The 16275-nt window shown below is 47.0% G+C and overlaps 1 protein-coding gene across 2 annotated transcripts in view; it reads right to left on the bottom strand.

The window, feature by feature from the left end:
• Positions 1-16275, bottom strand: part of cpne4a (copine IVa) — a 103289-nt gene that overhangs the window by 86582 nt on the left and 432 nt on the right. For both annotated transcript variants that reach the window (XM_064946623.1, XM_064946624.1), the window contains exon 2: positions 1012-1205. In XM_064946623.1, the coding sequence (XP_064802695.1) occupies positions 1012-1182 (171 nt within the window). In that variant the 5' untranslated portion in view covers positions 1183-1205. The remainder of the gene's footprint in view (positions 1-1011; positions 1206-16275) is intronic.

Here is a 16275-nt window from a genome sequence, read left to right as displayed (position 1 = left end):
GAATGTTCCTCAGTGGCCTAGGTCTGACTTAAATCAGCTTAAAAATCTATGGCAAGACATGACAATGGCTGACTAGCCATGATCAACAACCAACTTGACAGAGCTTGAAGAATTTTTTAAATATGAATGTGCAAATATTGTATAATCCCAGTGTGCAAAGGTGATTCCACTGTAGCCCTCAGGGGGGTGAACACGTAATTACAGAGCATTTTGTGTAGATCGTTGACAGAAAATGACAATTAAATCCATTTTAGTCTCACTTTGTAACACAACCAAATGTGTGAAAAATCAAGAGGTGTGAATGCATTCTGAAGGCACTGTATCTTAAGATGAATGCACTAACTATAAGTAGCTCTGGATAAGAGAGTCTAATGACTAAAATGTTAAAATGTAACACGGATGTAATGTCCAATCATCAGTTTTGGAGGGTTGATTGGTACCTCCTTTTGGTTTGGTAAACACATTGATTAAGACTTTTATGGGTTTCTTTTTTCTTTACTCAGCAAATAGCTTCATTATGCAAATGCCTTTCCTGTGAATAAATATCTCTTTTGACAGAATCCTCTTGCTTATTTGGTGAGGCATTCAGAAATTCATATCCATGTAATAGGCAAACCTCATAGCTGGTAATACTGTATATTCCACATCCTTGAGGTGAACCAAATCAAATTTAAAAACACACAAGGGGTAGTAAGAGAAGGAAACATCTCAGTCCGTTAGCAAGCCAATGTCTTTGATTCGACATACAGAATAATGAGACTTCTTCCTGTATCTCCAACTCTTCAGAAAGTCCATGTAGTCATCTGTAATCACATGTTGAGATCTATCTCACCAAAGAGAGCCCTGAGGGGATTTAGGATTGAACAGAACCATCTACAGGACATATCCTCCAATTGACCCTTAAACATTACACCACTGTTAACATTGAAGATGGTTCTTATATTGCAAGTTGTAATAAGACTGGCACTGCAATGTTAATTACTTGTCAGAACAGAGTGAGAGGCCACTTACCTCCAGCCACTGTCCGTGGGACTGCATTTTGATGAGTACGCAGGGGTCTGGCTTGGACAGGGCGTCCCGGTCTGAGATGCCCTTGCAGGTCACCCGCAGCTCCACTTTGGCCAGGCACGGGCTGTTGAACAGACCAAGGGTGTTGGCCGCAGACTCATAGATGTTGCTCATGGTGTGTGTGTGTGGCGAGTGTTCTGCGAGGGAGACAAACACACATATCACAGTGATTACAGGGAGTCGTCACTCATCATTCAGCACACGCACGCGCACACACACATACTTCCTCTACTTTATTTACAAATACACACAAACATCCCCAAACACTGTACATTCAGGAAACTTGATTATCACGAGGGCTCTTTGTTCCTTTAGAAACCCCTCCGCCCCCACAGCTGTCAAACTGCTGCTAATTATCCCATGCTGATTTGATGAGCACAACAGACAGGATATGATAGCATTTTCCTGTCCAGCAATCACCTAATTAATCTCAACCCTCCAATTAGACCGTCAAGGTAAATGAGATCCGTGAGATGTGAAGTGATGATCCCAATCAAGCTCTTGCTGCTAGTGATTCTCTGATCCACCTCTACACAGACGACACCATTCTGTATACTTCTGGACCTTCTTTGGACACTGTGTTAACTAACTTCCAGACGAGCTTCAATGCCGTACAGCTCTCCTTCCGTGGCATCCGACTGCTCTTCATTGCAAGTAAAACTAAATGCTCTTCAACCGATCGCTGCCCGCACCTGCCCACCCGTCCAGCATTACTACTCTGGACGGTTCTGACCTAGAATATGTCAATAACTACAAATACCTAAGTGTCTGGCTAGACTGTAAACTCTCCTTCCAGACTCACATTAAGCATCTCCAATCAAAAATTAAATCTAGAATCGGCTTCCTATTTCGCAACAAAGCATCTTTCACTCATGCTGCCAAACATACCCTCGAAAAACTGACTATCCTACCGATCCTTGACTTCGGCGAGGTCATTTACAAAATAGCCTCCAACACTCTACTCAGCAAATTGGATGCAGTCTATCACAGTGCAATCCATTTTGTCACCAAAGCCCCATATACTAACCACCACTGCGACTTGTATGCTCTTGTTGGCTGGCTCTCGCTTTATATTTGTTGCCAAACCCACTGGCTCCAGGTCATCTATAAGCCATTGCTAGGTAAAGCCCCACCTTATCTAAGCTCACTGGTCACCATAACAGCACCCACCCGTAGCACACGCTCCAGCAGGTATATTTCACTGGTCACCCCCAAAGCCAACACTTCCTTTGGCTGCCTTTCCTTCCAGTTCTCTGCTGCCAATGACTGGAACAATTGCAAAAATCACTGAAGCTGGAGAGTCATATCTCCCTCTCTAACTTTAAGCACCAGCTGTCAGAGCAGCTCACAGATCACTGCACCTGTACATAGCCCATCTGTAAATAGCCCATCCAACTACCTCATCCCCATACTGTTATTTTTTCTTTTGCTCCTTTTAGCCCAGTATCTCTGTTTGGACATTCATCTTCTGCACATCTATCACTCCAGTGTTTAATTGCTAAATTGTAATTATTTCACCACTATGGTCTATTTGTTGCCTTACCTCCCTTATCTTACTACATTTGCACACACTGTATATAGACTTTTATATTGTGTTATTGACTGTATGTTTGTTTATTCCATGCTTAACTCTGTGTTGTTGTTTGTGTCGCACTGCTTTGCTTTATCTTGGCCAGGTCGCAGTTGTAAATGAGAACATGTTCTCAACTGACCTACCTGGTTAAATAAAAGTGAAAATAAAAAATAAAATAAAAATACAAATGGACTAATACCAAATCTCCTGCTTGTGCAGTGTTAGGCTATCTCTTATATTCCTTTGAGAGCTTGATACTAGGTTATATCTGCAAAAAGATGATTCTGAGATAGTTGGCATTGAATTGTGTCAGCTATTTTTTATTTTCTGTCATTTTGAACGTAACAACTTGAATTGTGGGGTATTTAGAGTACTGTATAGGTAGAGAACATTGAACAGAACAAGGCTATGTCAATAACATACATCTAACAAATATGCAGATAGAACCTCATAACCTCTCATCCCAACCTCTTGGCTTGATAATAACTAATCGAAAGAAAGTGATACTATGGATCAGAAGACAACCGCAGCTTGTTAACTCAGACAAGGGAAACAGACAGGGTTACCACTACTGTATAGCCCTGGGGAAACAGACAGGGTTACCACTACTGTATAGCCCTGGGGAAACAGACAGGGTTACCACCACTGTAGCCCTGGGGAAACAGACAGGGTTACCACTACTGTATAACCCTGGGGAAACAGACAGGGTTACCACCACTGTACCCTGGGGAAACAGACAAGGTTACCACCACTGTACCCTGGGGAAACAGACAAGGTTACCACCACTGTACCCTGGGGAAACAGACAGGGTTACCCCCACTGTAGCCCTGGGGAAGCAGACAAGGTTACCACCACTGTACCCTGGGGAAACAGACAAGGTTACCACCACTGTAGCCCTGGGGAAACAGACAAGGTTACCACCACTGTAGCCCTGGGGAAGCAGACAGGGTTACCACCACTGTATAGCCCTGGGGAAACAGACAGGGTTACCACCACTGTAGCCCTGGGGAAACAGACAGGGTTACCAATACTGTAGCACTGGGGAAACAGACAAGATTATCATCACTGTAGCCCTGGGGAAACAGACAGGGTTACCACCACTGCAGCCCTGGGGAAACAGACAGGGTTACCACCACTGTACCCTGGGGAATCAGACAAGGTTACCACCACTGTACCCTGGGGAAACAGACAGGGTTAACCCCACTGTAGCCCTGGGGAATCAGACAAGGTTACCACCACTGTACCCTGGGGAAACAGACAGGGTTAACCCCACTGTAGCTCTGGGGAATCAGACAAGGTTACCACCACTGTAACCTGGGGAAGCAGACAAGATTATCATCACTGTAGCCCTGGGGAAACAGACAGGGTTACCACCACTGTAGCCCTGGGGAAACAGACTGGGTTACCACCACTGTAGCCCTGGGGAAACAAACAAGGTTAACACCACTGTAGCCCTGGGGAAACAGACAAGGTTACCACCACTGTAGCCCTGGGGAAACAGACAGGGTTATCACCACTGTTGCCCTGGGGAAACAGACAGGGTTACCACGACTGTAGCCCTGGGGAAACAAACAGGGTTACCACTACTGTATAGCCCTGGGGAAACAGACAGGGTTACCACTACTGTATAGCCCTGGGGAAGCAGACAGGGTTACCACTACTGTAGCCCTGGGGAAACAGACAGGGTTACCACTACTGTATAGCCCTGGGGAAACAGACAGGGTTACCACTACTGTATAGCCCTGGGGAAGCAGACAGGGTTACCACTACTGTAGCCCTGGGGAAGCAGACAGGGTTACCACCACTGTAGCCCTGGGGAAACAGACAGGGTTCCCACCACTGTAGCCATGGGGAAGCAGACAGGGTTACCACTACTGTATAGCCCTGGGGAAGTAGACAGGGTTAACACTACTGTATATCCCTGGGGAAGCAGACAGGGTTACCACTACTGTATAGCCCTGGGGAAGCAGACAGGGTTACCACTACTGTAGCCCTGGGGAAGCAGACAGGGTTACCACTACTGTATAGCCCTGGGGAAGCAGACAGGGTTACCACTACTGTATAGCCCTGGGGAAGCAGACAGGGTTACCACTACTGTAGCCCTGGGGACAGGGTTACCACCACTGACCCTGGGAAGGACAGGGTTACCACTACTGTAGCCCTGGGGAAACAGACAGGGTTACCACCACTGTATAGCCCTGGGGAAACAGACAGGGTTATCATCACTGTAGCCCTGGGGAAACAGACAGGGTTACCACCACTGTATAGCCCTGGAGAAACAGACAGGGTTACCACCACTGTAGCCCTGGGGAAACAGAGAGGGTTACCACCACTGTATAGCCCTGGGGAAACAGACAGGGTTACCACCACTGTATAGCCCTGGGGAACAGACAGGGTTACCACCACTGTATAGCCCTGGGGAAGCAGACAGGGTTACCACCACTGTAGCCCTGGGGAAGCAGACATGGCTACCACCACTGTATAGCCCTGGGTAAGCAGACAGGGTTACCACCACTGTAGCCCTGGGGAAACAGACAGGGTTACCACCACTGTAGCCCTGGGGAAGCAGGCAGGGTTACCACCACTGTATAGCCCTGGGGAAACAGACAGGGTTACCACCACTGTATAGCCCTGGGGAAACAGACAGGGTTACCACCACTGTAGCCCTGGGGAAACAGACAGGGTTACCACCACTGGGTTACCACCACTGTAGCCCTGGGGAAACAGACAGGGTTACCACCACTGTATGGGGAAACAGACAGGGTTACCAGCCCTGGGGAGACAGACAGGGTTACCACTAATGTAGCCCTGGGGAAGCAGACAGGGTTACCACCACTGTAGCCCTGGGGAAACAGACAGGGTTACCACCACTGTAGCCCTGGGGAAACAGACAGGGTTACCACCACTGTTGGCCCGGTCGAAGCAGACAGGGTTACCACCACTGTAGCCCTGGGGAAACAGACAGGGTTACCACCACTGTATAGCCCTGGGGAAACAGACAGGTCTACCACCACTGTAGCCCTGGGGAAACAGACAGGGTTACCACCACTGTATAGCCCTGGGGAAACAGACAGGGTTACCACCACTGTAGCCCTGGGGAAACAGACAGGGTTACCACCACTGTAGCCCTGGGGAAACAGACAGCGTTACCACCACTGTAGCCCTGGGGAAACAGACAGGGTTACCACCACTGTTGGCCCGGTCGAAGCAGACAGGGTTACCACCACTGTAGCCCTGGGGAAACAGACAGGGTTACCACCACTGTATAGCCCTGGGGAAACAGACAGGTCTACCACCACTGTAGCCCTGGGGAAACAGACAGGGTTACCACCACTGTATAGCCCTGGGGAAACAGACAGGGTTACCACCACTGTAGCCCTGGGGAAACAGACAGGGTTACCACCACTGTAGCCCTGGGGAAACAGACAGGGTTACCACTACTGTATAGCCCTGGGGAAACAGACAGGGTTACCACCACTGTATAGCCCTGGGGAAACAGACAGGGTTACCACCACTGTATAGCCCTGGGGAAGCAGACAGGGTTACCACCACTGTATAGCCCCGGGGAAGCAGACAGGGTTACCACTACTGTATAGCCCTGGGTAAGCAGACAGGGTTACCACCACTGTAGCCCAGGGGAAACAGACAGGGTTACCACCACTGTAGCCCTGGGGAAGCAGACAGGGTTACCACCACTGTAGCCCTGGGGAAACAGACAGGGTTACCACCACTGTATAGCCCTGGGGAAACAGACAGGGTTACCACCACTGTATAGCCCTGGGGAAACAGACAGGGTTACCACCACTGTATAGCCCTGGGGAAACAGACAGGGTTACCACCACTGTATAGCCCTGGGGAAACAGACAGGGTTACCACTACTGTATAGCCCTGGGGAAACAGACAGGGTTACCACTACTGTATAGCCCTGGGGAAACAGACAGGGTTACCACCACTGTATAGCCCTGGGGAAACAGACGTGGACAGAAGATTCCACTTCCTTTTTCATTGAAACTGATAGAGTGGTGTTCTAATCAAAGTGTCCTTCTCTGAGTAATTGGATTTAGCCTGACAGGCTAATAGCTAGCGACATCGCGGAATAACAGTCCCACCGACCGATCCCTGAGCAATTAAACTCTGCATGGAGAGAGAGAGAGAGAGAGAATTGATCAGACTCCACAGCCTCTAGACAATCTGCTCTTCTTGTCTGAGGGATTTTTACAAACCATAGGTACACCGTTGTGGGCATCAGAATATCTGAAAACGGATTATCTATTCATCAGCTACAGTCCCTCAATTATCCAATAGAAACTCTCGTTTGCAACTGACCAGTGAAGTCCACCTAGATCAGCTAGATGCAGGCAAGAGTCTGCAAGGTGGTATTGAATGTGTCATTGTCAGACACCTTGATTACTCCACCTTTTATCTCGACCTGTGCACCTATGTTGTAAACTTTCATTCATAGGCTAGGTTGTAGCAACCTCATGATGGGTATAGGGGAAATTAGAGTATCACGTAGTAGCCTAAACCCAATCGCTGTCACATTGAGCTAGGTGAATGGATTATGAATGACAGTCATCCAATATGCTGTAATAGAAATGCCATGCTTGTAAAAAAAATAATCGTCCTCCCTCATCTTCAACGTCACCGACCGCCACTGAAGCTCATCCATCAAAACCTCCATCATCCATCATCCAGCCACCAGAAGGTCCATAACCAGCTGACAGGGTCGTACATTACAACTAAATGAACAGCCATGTTTACATACTGTAACTCCATGAAAAACTCTTTCCCTGGCATACACATCGCCAGCATGTCAATATTAACCATCCCTTCACACACATACACAGGACAAGTGCACAGCTAGTGAACGACAGTGAGTAAATAAGCAACAACAACAACAAATATTTTCCCAGTGGCACTGACTTTGCTGATAAATACTTTGTTGAGAGAAAATATACTTGATACGATTGTGATGTGTTGTTGTCTCACCTAGCGATGTTAAAATAAATGCACTTGCTCTGGATAAGATTGTCTGCTAAATGACCCCAAAATAAATAATGAACAGACTGGCACCGGCACCGACGCCCTGACTCCCCTGCACTTCTGGTCGATTTTTCAAGAACTGTTGTTTTTTTCTGGCTGAGGCCCATGCTATTTCTGTTCTGCTCAAGTAGGCTACTTGCTGGAGCCAACTCTATTCTAGGACACGCCTGTAGAAATGTGCTTCTATGCTTGTAAACGCAGGTGTGTCTATTTGTCTATACAGTATGTAGGATTATGGTGTGTGTGTGTGTGTGTGTGTGTGTGTGTGTGTGTGTGTGTGTGTGTGTGTGTGTGTGTGTGTGTGTGTGTGTGTGTGTGTGTGTGTGTGTGTGTGTGTGTGTGTGTGTGTGTGTGTGTGAACATATATGTGTCCGTGCAGTAGACCCCCGACCTCAGACAGTGGCAACCTGTAAAGTCTTTGTTAACAGCTGTGACTGAATGTGCTACTGCTCTCTGTCACAGCAGGCCTCATAAAAGTGCTGATGCAGACACCATGGCAATGTATTACAGACAGAACACTGGCTGTTGCCGGCACCCTGGTGTTCAATAGCAGAAGAAAGATCAAGAACAAAGAAGCACAACTCAATTGAACACATTGACCTTCATCGAGGGAAGCTAATCTACTCTGGAAGTCCAGTGGACATAAGGCAATAGCCATTCTGGATATGAATGTCTGCTAAATGAATGTCATGTCTAATGTTTCATTTCCAGAGCCATACTGTGTAAATCCCATTCTGCCTGTCTCCTGCCATCACACTCTTGGCCTGGCGATGAGCAGCACTCCCACTGGTCAGGTCTCACAGAGGCTTTAGGTTCATCTCCACAACATGAGCTGGAAATCCCAGTAGATTGGAGAGGTTTTGCTGGAATCCAGCAGGATATCCTTCCATTGCCTGCTTGACTCCCAGCAGCTCAGTGTGATCTGAGCATGAGGAAGGACTTTATCTGCTCTATGTTCCTTCTTTCAGATGCCACAATATCAACTGAGCCACAGGCTACCCACGCTAAGTCAGGTACAGATGTAGGATCTTCATTTGAGACAGTTATGTACAGCAGGAAAATAATCCTGCAGCAAAAGGAAATGTGTGGATTATAGTTCATGGAAATTTTTTTTCTTCCATTTGGGCAAATCAAATCTGACATTTTAAACCTTGAATAAACTACAAGTTTTACATTTCCTGCATTGCCACAGAGTGATCCAATTAAGATCCTACACCTGTATCACTCCCCTGGCACTGGACAATACGATATCATTGTCACATTATTGCCAGTCAGTTACAGTATCATTTCCCTCCTGTTCAGCTCCACTTCCTGAGCCAGGAGGCCAGAAATCCTGGAGGAAATCAGATGTTATTCACAGCAAACCCAACATAATCTGATTAGTATATCACTTCAAAACACGGTTGAAATACAAATGTCAATCATCTGAATGTTACACATTCTCCTTCCTCTCTCATTACCCATGATGCCTGAGGCTCAGGGCTGGGGATGACATAATTTATTCTCATGGTTGATGAGATGGACTGATGGTGTGAGAATGTTATGGGGGGAGTATGAGCTGCCACTCTCACTAACCTCCATGCTCCATTGGAATCCACACTAAATGGGTCTGCTTATTGCCTGTGTCAACACCATGGGGGGGTAGAGGCATTGCCTGTGTCAACACCATGGGGGGGGGGTAGAGGCATTGCCTGTGTCAACACCATGGGGGCTAGAGGCATTGCCTGACTGATGTTAGGGTTAAGGATTGGGCAATATTTATACTGTAAGAAATTTACCCATTTGTTATAATTAGCATATTCTTTGCAGATAATCAGGACGCTACTATGAACTTGAACTATTTATTGCATAATGAGCTCTGACTCGAATGTGGTCTGTATATTCCACAGTTGCCATGGAAGCAAGGGGAAGGGATCCCCTTTTTTTCCAACCTTCATTCTAAAACTCTCTCAGCATCAGACACACCTTGCTACCAAACCCTCTGCTGTTGTACTGTCAAAGGCGTGGAGTTGAGTTCCATTTCCCCCCTGACCACCACTTCTACGTGTCATGCCAGGAGAACAGAAATATACAACTGCATCCTGAGTTCCTTGGAAATCCCTGCAGCTCACTGCATATTTTTAAGCAACATTTCGACGCTAGTAATTACACTTTCACTGAATGAGTGATGAACCCATGTGATTCAAACCTGGTTCCACTAACAAACGCCTGTCTCTTACGCTGTGTATTTAATAATTGGGGAGGGTAATGGGTTCAGAAGCAACTTTAGAAGTAAAGCTTGTATCAGTTTCAGATGAAAGGAGAGAAATGTCCCTGCCTGGTGTTGGTGTGTTGTGTGTTGTCATTCAACGAGTTGTCAGAATGAGGTGAGTACCAATGGAGGCTGCCCGAGGGGAGGAAGGCTCATAAAAATGGCTGGAATGGAGTGAATGGAATGGTATCAAACACATGAAAACTATCCTCCCCTCAGCATCTTCCACTGAGTGGGTAGATACTCAGCTTCCACTGAGTGGGTAGATACTCAGCTTCCACTGAGTGGGTAGATACTCAGCTTCCACTGAGTGGGTAGATACTCAGCTTCCACTAAGTGGGTAGATACTCAGCTTCCACTGAGTGGGTAGATACTCAGCTTCCACTGAGTGGGTAGATACTCAGCTTCCACTGAGTGGGTAGATACTCAGCTTCCACTGAGTGGGTAGATACTCAGCTTCCACTGAGTGGGTAGATACTCAGCTTCCACTGAGTGGGTAGATACTCAGCTTCCACTGAGTGGGTAGATACTCAGCTTCCACTGAGTGGGTAGATACTACGTTCAACATGTCATCACTCCCACTGGTACAATGTTACAGCTACACTACAACACTATCACACCGTATTCAAATACTTATGATAAAAACCTTTGAATTAGTTGTGTTGGTGCTGGACTGAAACCAAAGCTTGAACAATCCGCAGCGCTCCAGGGCTATAGGGTTTGAAAAAGCATAAGTCGCTCAGCTCAATTACAGGTGAAAGGATGCTTTCTGAATTTCACCCTAGCCACTGAAAACCAGATGCAGGGACATGAGGGGGGATCATCTCGGACTCTCTGTCTGTAGTCATGGAATTCTCAGCTTGGCGAAGGACACATTTGTGGGGGGATGAATTTTTTGGGCCGTTTATTTTAAGTCTACATGTCACTGTCAGTCTGAAGTGATGCCTCAAGACGTCCTGGTTTCAGTAAGCTGATATCTCTCAATGATAAAAATGCCTCTTCGCTATTCATGGAAACAGAAGGCAATGAGAGAACACCTCTTACTCAAAACCTGAAAACAATGAACCATACAGCAGTCAGTGTGCATGGACTACGGAATGGAAAGGCATCACAAGAGGCTGCTGAGGGGAGGACGGAATGGAAAGGCATCACAAGAGGCTGCTGAGGGTAGGACGGAATGGAAAGGCATCACAAGAGGCTGCTGAGGGTAGGACGGAATGGAAAGGCATCACAAGAGGCTGCTGAGGGGAGGACGGAATGGAAAGGCATCACAAGAGGCTGCTGAGGGGAGGACGGAATGGAAAGGCATCACAAGAGGCTGCTGAGGGTAGGACGGAATGGAAAGGCATCACAAGAGGCTGCTGAGGGGAGGACGGAATGGAAAGGCATCACAAGAGGCTGCTGAGTGGAGGACGGAATGGAAAGGCATCACAAGAGGCTGCTGAGGGTAGGACAGAATGGAAAGGCATCACAAGAGGCTGCTGAGGGTAGGACGGAATGGAAAGGCATCACAAGAGACTGCTGAGGGTAGGACGGAATGGAAAGGCATCACAAGAGGCTGCTGAGGGGAGGACGGAATGGAAAGGCATCACAAGAGGCTGCTGAGGGGAGGACGGAATGGAAAGGCATCACAAGAGGCTGCTGAGGGTAGGACGGAATGGAAAGGCATCACAAGAGGCTGCTGAGGGTAGGACGGAATGGAAAGGCATCACAAGAGGCTGCTGAGGGGAGGACGGAATGGAAAGGCATCACAAGAGGCTGCTGAGGGGAGGACAGAATGGAAAGGCATCACAAGAGGCTGCTGAGGGGAGGACGGAATGGAAAGGCATCACAAGAGGCTGCTGAGGGTAGGACGGAATGGAAAGGCATCACAAGAGGCTGCTGAGGGTAGGACGGAATGGAAAGGCATCACAAGAGGCTGCTGAGGGTAGGACGGAATGGAAAGGCATCACAAGAGGCTGCTGAGGGGAGGACGGAATGGAAAGGCATCACAAGAGGCTGCTGAGGGGAGGACGGAATGGAAAGGCATCACAAGAGGCTGCTGAGGGTAGGACGGAATGGAAAGGCATCACAAGAGGCTGCTGAGGGGAGGACGGAATGGAAAGGCATCACAAGAGGCTGCTGAGGGGAGGACGGAATGGAAAGGCATCACAAGAGGCTGCTGAGGGGGGAGGACAGAATGGAAAGGCATCACAAGAGGCTGCTGAGGGGAGGACGGAATGGAAAGGCATCACAAGAGGCTGCTGAGGGTAGAATGGAATGGAAAGGCATCACAAGAGGCTGCTGAGGGTAGGACGGAATGGAAAGGCATCACAAGAGGCTGCTGAGGGGAGGACGGAATGGAAAGGCATCACAAGAGGCTGCTGAGGGTAGGACGGAATGGAAAGGCATCACAAGAGGCTGCTGAGGGGAGGACGGAATGGAAAGGCATCACAAGAGGCTGCTGAGGGTAGGACGGAATGGAAAGGCATCACAAGAGGCTGCTGAGAGGGAGGGGAGGAATGGAAAGGCATCACAAGAGGCTGCTGAAAGGGCTGAGGACGGAATGGAAAGGCATCACAAGAGGCTGCTGAGGGGAGGACGGAATGGAAAGGCATCACAAGAGGCTGCTGAGGGTAGGAATGGAAAGGCATCACAAGGAATGGAAAGGCATCACAAGAGGCTGCTGAGGGTAGGACGGAATGGAAAGGCATCACAAGAGGCTGCTGAGGGTAGGACGGAATGGAAAGGCATCACAAGAGGCTGCTGAGGGGAGGACGGAATGGAAAGGCATCACAAGAGACTGCTGAGGATAGGACGGAATGGAAAGGCATCACAAGAGGCTGCTGAGGGGAGGACGGAATGGAAAGGCATCACAAGAGGCTGCTGAGGGTAGGACAGAATGGAAAGACATCACAAGAGGCTGCTGAGGGGAGGACGGAATGGAAAGGCATCACAAGAGGCTGCTGAGGGGAGGACGGAATGGAAAGGCATCACAAGAGGCTGCTGAGGGGAGGACATCACAAGAATGGAAAGGCATCACAAGAGGCTGCTGAGGGGAGGACAGAATGGAAAGGACAGAATGGAAAGGCATCACAAGAGGCTGCTGAGGGTAGGACGGAATGGAAAGGCATCACAAGAGACTGCTGAGGGTAGGACGGAATGGAAAGGCATCACAAGAGGCTGCTGAGGGGAGGATGGAATGGAAAGGCATCACAAGAGGCTGCTGAGGGTAGGACGGAATGGAAAGGCATCACAAGAGGCTGCTGAGGGGAGGACAGATTGGAAAGGCATCACAAGAGGCTGCTGAGGGTAGGACGGAATGGAAAGGCATCACAAGAGGCTGCTGAGGGTAGGACGGAATGGAAAGGCATCACAAGAGGCTGCTGAGGGGAGGACGGAATGGAAAGGCATCACAAGAGGCTGCTGAGGGGAGGACGGAATGGAAAGGCATCACAAGAGGCTGCTGAGGGGAGGACGGAATGGAAAGGCATCACAAGAGGCTGCTGAGGGGAGGACGGAATGGAAAGGCATCACAAGAGGCTGCTGAGGGTAGGACGGAATGGAAAGGCATCACAAGAGAATGCTGAGGGGAGGACGGAATGGAAAGGTATCACAAGAGGCTGCTGAGGGGAGGACGGCTCATAATAATGGTCAGAACAGAGCAAATGGAATGGCATCAAACACCTGGAAACCATGGAAACCATGTGTTTGATGTAGTATTTGATACCATTCCACTCGTTACGCTCCAGCCATTACCACAAGCCCGTCTTCCCCAACTAAGGTGCCGTCAACCTCCTGTGAATGCCATCAACGGGAGCAGTATGAGTTAGACTCAGCTGGCAATAACACATCAGCTCTGTTTTTCAGCCACTCATAGGAGAGAGATTCAGGTGTATTTGCATATTCATAGAAACATCATGATCAGTTCCTTGTTGGCTTCTTTTAGGGGGAACTCCCTCTAACTGCTCTCTCTCTGAGCAACTGTTTGTGTGTAGGCATGCAGCTGCACTTGATCAGACCAGATCATTTGGTTAGGTATAATTCTCTTGATCAATTTACTATGTTTTTTGCTAATGCCTGCATGGGTGTAAGCTACAGGTCTTTATTTAAAAAGTAGTATTATTGTTATTATTTTACATGCCTTCAGAAGGAAGCCATTTTTATTGTCAATCACGATTATTGGTCAGTGCTTGACTTGGACTGAAATAGGTGCCGGTACTCATGTTTATATTTAGGAGCAGGAGACCTAAAATACTTCTGAGCTAGTATTCTATAAGAGGAACAGGAGATCAAGCAGTATAAATGTTGAGGTGCCAGTACTCAGCTCCGGTGAGCTCCTGCCCAAGTCAAGCACGGTTCTTGGTTCAAATTCAGGGTGTTGATTGCACACCCTCCATAGGTCAGGAAAAATAGTTATATTGAAAGACTGGGAGAGATGTTAGACTGAAGTAGGGCAGTGCAACAGGGTGGCAGGTAGCCTAGTGGTTACAAGTGTTGGGCAGTAACTGAAAGGTTGGTAGCTGGAATCACAAAGCTAGCATCTGCTAGATGACTAACCTGTAACAGCATACACAGCTAGCACATGTAGTTCCTTGGAAGTTGTAGGAATGGACATTATTGATTCTGGGAACGAAGTCATAAGATTCCTGACCGTTAAAACTGAAAGTTATTTAAACATTCTGAGAACGGAAGTAAACATTTCTCCTGTTCTGGGAATGTACATTTTTAGGTTGTAGGGAGGTTCTGAGAACATTTTTCTATGGTTCCCGGAAAGTTTTCCTGGGAGGTTTTATTAACGTTCTGAGAACGGAAATGATAGGTTATTTGAAGGTAATTAAATAGCATTCTGAGAACATGTTTCAATAAGACTGCTAGCTTAGTTTAACTGTTTTGAACTCCAAGCCCAAGTAAGACACATGGAAATGTATTTGCTTAGGCATTAATCCTGAAACACATGGAAATGTATTTGCTTAGGCATTAGTCATGAAACACATGGAAATGTATTTGCTTAGGCATAAGTCATGAAACACATGGAAATGTATTTGCTTAGGCATTAATGATGAAAACACATGGAAATGTATTTGCTTAGGCATTAATGATGAAAACACATGGAAATGTATTTGCTTAGGCATTAATCATGAAAACACATGGAAATGTATTTGCTTCGGCATTAATCCTGAAACACATGTATTTTTATTGTGCCATGGCATTGGGCTCCTGAGTGGTACAGCGGTCTAAGGCACTGCATCTCAGTGCTAGAGGTGTCACTACAGACACCCTGGTTTGAATCCAGGCTGTATGATGACCATGATTGGGAGTCCCATAGGGTGGTGCAGAATTGGCCCAGTGTCGCCCAGGTTTGGCAGGTGTAGGCTGTCATTGTAAATAAGAATTTGTTCTTAACTGACTTGCCTAGTTAAATAACGGTAACTTTTTTTATTATTGTGAGATTCAAACCTATGATTTCCTGCTCCCTATCCATGAAATTAGTCGACCACGCCATCAGGATGGAGCAGCATGACATGTTTTTTTTCTCATACAAAGCTGTTCATTTTAGTCTATTCAAACAGACCATATGTCAAAGGAAACAAGCACTCATTAACATCAGATGTGGCCTATTAGTGGGTGAAGCCAACACACCTGAACACACTTAACCAGATAGAGGACAGAGAGTTCTGTTGAAGCTGAGAACGGAACGTATATGTTTTAAAATAATATTCTTAGAACCTTCTTTGAACTATACTTATGTTTTCTTGTGGTTTTTATGGAAAGTTTTCTTAATTCTCTGAGAACATGACTTTAAATAGAACAACGAGGAAACCTGCAGAAAACGTTATGCTTAAGTACTGAAATTCCCACAGAAGAACGTTGTTTCTTAACATTCTCTGAACATACTGAGAACATGACTTTGAATAGAGGAAACCTGTAGGAAACGTTATGGGAAGGTTGTATGCAAAATAACCGTAGTACAACCCCACTCTCGCCAAGCACTAAGAAACATATGGTTCTGAGAACATGATGTGCTAACTGGGTACTCTAGTGACCTGCAGCACAAACTACATCAGATAACCATCCCTGTTCATATTAGGTGACGAAACCATAACGACCCTGCCCTGTTAATCCATTCAGGGTGAATGAAGGATGCTCATAACTTCATACAGATGAGATAAAAACCACCAGGTTCCACAGTCCAATTCAGTTGCGTAATAACACAGATGACGGTGACAGGTAGATATGACCTCATTGTTGCTGGACATATTTGAAGTACTGTTACCAACACATTTTCCTGCAACACTTGCAAAAGATATGATCGATGTAGCCTTTCCTACAACCTGTCAATTATTCAGCCTTGAAAAAA

The sequence above is a fragment of the Oncorhynchus masou genome, chromosome 29, assembly GCF_036934945.1.
Source record: "Oncorhynchus masou masou isolate Uvic2021 chromosome 29, UVic_Omas_1.1, whole genome shotgun sequence".
Classification (NCBI taxonomy): domain Eukaryota; kingdom Metazoa; phylum Chordata; class Actinopteri; order Salmoniformes; family Salmonidae; genus Oncorhynchus; species Oncorhynchus masou.
Note: the sequence above shows the minus strand (reverse complement) of the source record. Positions and strands in the feature narration are given on the sequence as shown.